General features: G+C 39.5%; 1 protein-coding gene across 1 annotated transcript in view; it reads left to right on the top strand.

Annotated features, from left to right (window-relative positions):
• CSUI_006855 (pub domain-containing protein) overlaps window positions 1-6,678 on the top strand; it is a gene marked incomplete at its 3' end in the record, with an annotated part of 11,363 nt that extends 4,685 nt beyond the window's left edge. Inside the window, exons 6-12 of the mRNA XM_068067006.1 lie at window positions 404-580; window positions 1,545-1,790; window positions 2,546-2,668; window positions 3,568-3,903; window positions 4,889-4,993; window positions 5,769-6,020; window positions 6,616-6,678. Coding sequence (XP_067921018.1) covers window positions 404-580; window positions 1,545-1,790; window positions 2,546-2,668; window positions 3,568-3,903; window positions 4,889-4,993; window positions 5,769-6,020; window positions 6,616-6,678 — 1,302 coding nt within the window. The remainder of the gene's footprint in view (window positions 1-403; window positions 581-1,544; window positions 1,791-2,545; window positions 2,669-3,567; window positions 3,904-4,888; window positions 4,994-5,768; window positions 6,021-6,615) is intronic.
• Between the last annotated feature and the right edge of the window lie 402 nt (window positions 6,679-7,080).

Here is a 7,080-nt window from a genome sequence, read left to right on the forward strand (position 1 = left end):
CCTGATGGCTTGTGGGGTGTATGCACACCTGATGATTCTTGGGGTATACGGGTTGACACCTGACTCATCCCGAGATGCTATGTTAGTTTGACTTTGTCTGAATCTCTTTCTCGTCACCTGTTCGATACCCATACTTGCATGTTGTCCTTCCCTCTTCACCTCTCATTTACATACTGACTACAGGGTTCCCATGTACAGCTCTATCCACCTTGAATCTATGCATATATCTGAAGTGCATGAGGCTGTTAATTCCGTTCTATCGAGTGCTTCCAAAGAATTCTAAGAAGAAAGAAGATAAATCAGAGGATATGTCAATTGAGCTGAGGATATATATGGATGGACGATGAGGTGTTTTCTTTCTTCAATTTGAACTGGCGTGTGTCTTTATGACTGATGCATGCAGGGTGGATCTGAGGGCGCCGGTTCCTCGCCATCTCCTCGCTTCCTAGGCTTGAGGAAGAAGAAAACAGAAAGGAAGTCTTGTTCTTCTTTTCCGCCTTCTTCCTTTTCTGTCTTCTCTTGTTCTTCCCCAAAGATTCTCCATGACAATGCAGATATTCTTCATCACTTTGGAATAGAGGTAAACAACTCAATTCTCTCTTTCTTTCTCTCTTTCTTTGTTTTCTCTTTCACATTCTTTTCCTTTCTCTGGTTCTGTTTCTTCCTTTCTGGAGACAAGCCTCCTCAGTGCCACATCGTCGTCTCTTATAAGATCGCTTCAGTCTCTTTCTTTCTATGTATATGCATACGTATACAATAGGATTGCTAAGCATCTATGAAGGATGCCTTTTGAGAGCTACCTGTCCTCACATGCGTATTATACATCGTTCCCTATTCGGGTGTATGTACACATCATGTAGGTGCATACGTAGATACATGCATATGTACCTATGTATAGAGAGGACGCATCTCCGCCTACAGATCTGTGTAGGTAGCTATCCTCTCCGGGTTTATGTCTGCACTGTACATTATAGAGTCTATATATGCAGACCCTGGCTCATACAAGACTTGTAGCTGTCTTTATTTACAACTTCTGTTTTTTCTCACTTTCTCTTTTTCCCTCTAGCGGCTCACCTGGCTATCTAGACACAAAACATGTCCTCGTGTCTACTCCGGCTTCACAAAGAAATACACATATCCACATAGGAGAAGATTTTGAGACAGCCTGTCATGAACGACCTTTCCTTTCTCGAGTCTTCTTGTGTATTCCTCATACTTCACTCCTTTCTTGTAGTCTTCTCCTACTGGTACTACTACTACTACTTCCACAGTCTTACCTATTTCTTCTTTTCCCCCTTCTCCTCTTTGTTTCTACTTCTCCATTTTTCTTTGCATTTTTCTTCTGTCTTTCTCTCTCCTTCTTTCACCCCTCATTTCTTCTTCTCTGTCTTCCTCTCTCAGCCCCCTTCTCTTTCTATCAGCTCCTCAAGTCTCTCTCCTCCCTAGATCTTCTTCTCTTCTTTCTTTCTTTCTCCCTGTCTCTTTCTTGGCATTTTTCTTTCTTTCTTTCAATTCTTTTCTTCTTCTTCGTTTTGTGTGTGTAGGTGATTATCAATCTAACATCTGTACGTTGCCCTCTCCCTGCTGATACTTCTCTCCCTTCCTCTTCCTCTTCTGTCTCTAGACGGCTTTACCAGCTCTCTTCTTCTCTTTCTTCTCCCTCTTCATCTTCCTCTTCTTTCGGTGTCTTCGAAGTTCATAATCTTCCTTTTGGAGAGCCTGCGTCCTTTCCTTTTTCAGAAGCCTCGAATATCATTCGCCAAGCGAAAGAAAGGGATCTAGGAGTCCTTGTAAGCTCACACACAAAGGAGAATTAGAGAAGAAAAAGCCGCACAAAAGAATGGAGGAAGACATAAAGAGAAGAAGAAAAAGAAGAAAAGAACAGATAAGAGATTTCCAATGTGTCTCTGTCTACATATGAATGTTTCTCTAGTCGAAGGATGATCGATATCTTTCTTTCTTCATCTTTCTTCTTGTCGGGATACACTCGCCATTTCTTTAGCTCAATTCTGTTATCAGGTCTAGACGTACAGATGCACATTCTCCACACACACTACGTCATTCTTACATACACTGGCCTTCCTCTCTTCATTGCATTTCCATGTCTAGACATCTGGGTCTACCTAAAGACTCCAGACCCATCCTCCATTCCCGGGCTGCTTCTCACATGTCTCAACAAGCACACACATATACAGTCACTAGCACCCCTCTCTTTCAATATATATAAAGAGACATGCATCTGGATATATATATATATATATATAGATACAGATACATATCTACATGTATATATATGTGTGTGTCTCTATAGATGATACATGAGTGTGTACATGCGTGGAGTATTGCGTTTAGAAATGTAAACAAGCGTAGCTTGAGCTCTCTCAGGTCTCTTCAAATCTGTCCTTATCTTTTCTACCCCGCAAGCCTAGACATACCTAACTTCCTTCTTCTTTTCTCTCGTTGTCAAACTTTCCTTCGTTCCCTTCCTTTTCTTCGTTTCTCTTCTTCATTTCTTTTTTTCTTTCTTTCTTGTTTCGTTTCTAAGGTGTATGACTACCAAGGAGAGAAGAGTACAGCTGCAGGTGTGATAGCGTGGTATCTCATAGACGAAGGCTTTGGAGTCATACAGACGCTTAATCATATTAAGCTACGTCTACCTCTTCTTGAGGTAGGGCTTACGAACCTCTTCTTCTTCTTTTAGCCTTTGCTACACACGGACAATAAGAATGGCACAAATGCTATCGAGGTCTACATGCACTATCTATCTATCTATCTCTATCTCTCTGTGAATATCCATATGTATATATGTGTGACCATATATATGTATATATATGTAGATCTATGTATATCGATACATGTGGAGATGGGTAGATACACGGTAGATGTGTCGTCTATATATATAGATAATATATACACGACGTTTCTATCAATCTGCCTATATACATACATATATGTATATCTGTACTATGTTGTTGATGTGTCTAGATAGATAGTAGATATCTAGATAAATGGGCTCGCGTACCAAAATCTCTTCCCCACTCCAGCTTTTCATCTACGGACCTCATGCAACTACCTACATATATATATATATATATACAATATGTATCTGTCTATCACTCGGTTTTTCTCTCCGCATATATATATATATGTAGATGCGCTCGTATATATATATATATATACATGTAGACTTGGGATTCCATACTGGTGTTTCTGTAAATACACTTCTCTCCATCTCTCACTGTTTCTCTCTGTTTTGCTAGGGGGTATACTTCAGACAGAATTAGATTTCTATTCATTCAGTCACCTTCCCCTCTCTCTTACATCTCTCTCTCTTCTTTCTCTTCTTCTTTCACTCATTTCTCCCTTTCCTTCTAAACAATTAAAGGCTTCCTGATGAAGCACCTATCTCTTTCATCTTCTTCTCTTTTCTTTCCTCTTCTTCTTCTCTTTTCTTTAGTGAAAATCTTTCGGCTTTCTTCCCTGTCTCTCTCTTCCTCTCTCTACCTTTCCTATCTTTCTTCTTTCTCTCTTGTTTGTCTTTGCCTCGGTATGTTTCTTTGCTTGTAGATGAATCCAGGCATGATCTCTGAGCTCCATCGACATGCAGAGACTTTAGCAAAAATTCCGTCCCTCCAGGCATCTCCTTCTTCCTATCTGAATGGTCGCGACTTCGCTCTACCAGGAGAACGTCTCTCTTCTCTTCAATCTTCTTCTACACCTCTTTCTCTTTCTCCTCATACTCTCACTTCAACAGTTCGAAAGGGATGTGCTCTCGGCTTATATTCGGTTCCTCTTGCTTCTGCTACCCCTTCTTCTTCGTCGGCTTCCGCTGCTGCTTCAAACGGAGCCTGTCTTGACGACCGATACGCAGCTGGCGCTGTAGGTATAAAAGAAGAAGGAGAGGTAAGAGGACTAAGATTAAAGGAAGGAAAAAGAAACAAGATTATCTTCCTCATCTCTACTATAAGTTAGGATAGACTCATGTAGAGATAGATAGATAGATAGATAGATAGATTAAAGATAGATAGATAGATAGATTAATGATAGATAGATAGATAGATAGATTAAAGATAGATAAGTAGATAGATAGATCGATAGATTAAAGATATATAGATAGATTGATACATCAAAGGTGGATAGATCGACGGATTAAAGATAGATAGATAGATTGATACATTAAAGGTGGATAGATGGATAGATTAAAGATAGATAGATTAACGATAGATAGGTAGATATAGTTCTGTTGCTGTAGATGTGAGGGATCTTTCTTCTTTCTTGTAGCAAGAATGGACGGCGTAAGAATCATAACTTCTTCAGTGGTTTTCTAGACACATAGTGAGACCCCTACTACACATTCATATATATATATATACATGTATCGTCAGTCACCTTTATAAAGTTCAAATTGGACTATTGAGTAAGATATCGAGATAGATTAGAGATACATAGATAGGTAAATCGATTAAAGACTGTTAGAGACACGCACATAGGTGTAAGTGTGTATGTCAGTAGAATCTACATACGCGTGAATACATACACATATACAGATCTATTGGTCTGCTTGCTTCTATGTATGCCTAGGGTGTATCTCTCTCTATGTATATATCTTTCTATCTCTCTGTATATATATGTAGGTGTTTCTAAGCATACACATATGTGACTATTCCTAGAGATGTTGTATGTATGCTTATGCCTGTCTATGTGTATAGGTGCTCCCTCTGTCCTTGCCGTGTCTAGACTAATCAAATGAATTCGACATTTTGTCTTTCTCATTGTAAACTCTTGAAGGAGTTAAATCTTACCAGAAAGAAAGAGAGAGAGAAAGAAGTCTAGGTTTATCTGTCACACTTCCTTTCTTTCTGTCTTTCTGTCTTTCATTCTTTCTCAGGATGGAGATAGGACAGAAGAAGAGGAAAGGAGGAGTATTAGTCGTAGTAATCCTTTTGTTCTTTCCCATACCTCATCGTCATTATCTACAGAGTTCGAGAAGACAGTAAGAAAGCGCGTCACCTTCCTACCTTCATCTCTTCTCTGAAGTCCGTTTTATCTTCTCTCTTGCGATTGTCTTTCTTTCTTTCTTTTTGTCTTATCTCTTGTCTCCTTCTTCTTCTTTGTTTCATTCCGAAGTGTTCTCTGTAGCATCCCTCTCTCTCTCTTGTTTCTTTCTTTCTCCTTTCTTTAGCATAGGAGGTGTAGTAGGAGGAGGAGGAATAGGTTATCTTCTCTCTTTTCTCTTAAGAAAAAGGAAAGAGCGAATGAATCGAGGAGTCTTTGGTCTGAATCTTCCTTTCTTTCCTTGAAGTGTCAGAAGGAGGGGGAGAAGAATGACTTCTTGTCTCTTCTTTCTTCATGAGAACCGTTGAGATATGATGGACTACACACACACAAGGAAAAGAAGAAAGGACAAATAAAATAAAAGAAAGAACAAGAAGAAGAAGAAGCTACTCTCCTTCTCTCTTCCCTCTCCTTTCCTTCTTTCTTTTCTCTCTTCTTTCCTCCGAGTTGCTTGCACCAACTAGCTAAAACTCCCACTACTCCTACCACTACAAGTCTGCCCTCTAATGATAAGAATCCTACGACTACTACTACTAGTAGTAGTATGACTACTACTACTACTATAGCTGGTCCACGTATGTGTGTTGTTCTTTAGCTATTCTCTAATGAATTATCCTCTTTTTGTGTCTTTTCACAGTCAGTTTTCTTTCTTCTTTCTTTCTTTGTTTCTCCTTTTTTCTTTCTTTCTTTCTTTGTTTGTTTCTTTCTGTTAGGTTGTGAGTGTATGGAGTGCGTGGGTAGAGAAAGTCCGGACTGAAGTCATAAAGAAGAAGAAGAATGAAGAAGGAGAAGAGACGAATGAGGAGAAGGAGGGGGGGCAGGAAGAGAAAAACGAGGAGGATAAGATGAAAGAGAGGGAGACAGAGGTGAAGGCCGTAGTTGAGAGAAGTCTTTATGTTCTTCGTGAGATTCTAGCAAACATTCTTCTCCATCCTAACGATGAGAAGTACAGACAAATCAAAATGGTAAGAGAGAAAAGAGAAGAAAAGAAAGAAAAAGGAGGCAAAAGAAGATATTCTTCTACTCTTGATAGAGCGGATCCTTGTGTTCTTAGATAGATGGATGGATAGATGGAGAAAGATAGTGCTGTATAGACACCTCACGGGCATCTATAATCTAGCCTTAGAAAAGGATCCAGAAGTCATAGCAAACTCACTCTCTGTAAAAGGAGTAGAAGTGGAGAGTCCCTGTCCCATCAAGGGATTTAAAGATAGATAGATAGATTAAAGAGAGATAGATTAAAGAAAGAAAGAAAGGTAGATAGATAGATAGAGAACTATATGCATACGTGTTTTGTGTGTCTGTACGTGTGGCTTCTGAGTTTAAGCTAACGTAGAGTCGTAGGGAAAGAAGGTCCACACCCTGGACTTTTCTTTTCTTCGTCTTCGTTTACTTCTTCTCTATCATCGTCACCATTATGTGCATCTCCTCTCTGCCTCTCTGTCCATCTCTCTTGCTTCTCTCTTCTGTCCTTTCTTTCTCTCTTTCTTTCTTGTTTCTTTCTATCCATCTGATCTATTTCTTTCTTTCTTTGTCGTGTGTTTGTTTCTTATCCTTCAGTCAAATAGGAAGTTTTATGAGTCTGTAGGAGTCTTTCCTCGTCTTCTTCAACTTCTCTTCACAGGTACGTTACTCCCCATATGTCGATATAGATCTGCATATGTATCTCTCTCTCTATGTGTATAAGAAGTACAGATGTAGATATGCCTATGTATGTAGAAGAGATCTAGGGAGTTGTCTCTGCTGGATGGATGGATAGCAGGAAGACAGGAGAGAGCAGTAGTCGTCGTGAAAGTAGTAGCAGTGAAAGTAGTAGTAGTAGTAGTGATATGGATCTTCTTCTTAGGCTCTTAGATTTGCTATATATAGATGGGAGAGTAGACAGGATGACCCGTCTTCTCCTTCTTCTTTTTCTTTTTCATAGGCTCTTTCTGTGCGTCAGAAATATCTGAAGGGGTTGAGAAATGAAAGAGAGAGATGGCGAGAGATAGATACCTTAAGATAAAGAGAGGAAGTAACGATAGA

The sequence above is a fragment of the Cystoisospora suis genome (genome assembly GCF_002600585.1).
Source record: "Cystoisospora suis strain Wien I chromosome Unknown contig_3523, whole genome shotgun sequence".
NCBI classification, from domain to species: Eukaryota; Apicomplexa; class Conoidasida; order Eucoccidiorida; family Sarcocystidae; genus Cystoisospora; species Cystoisospora suis.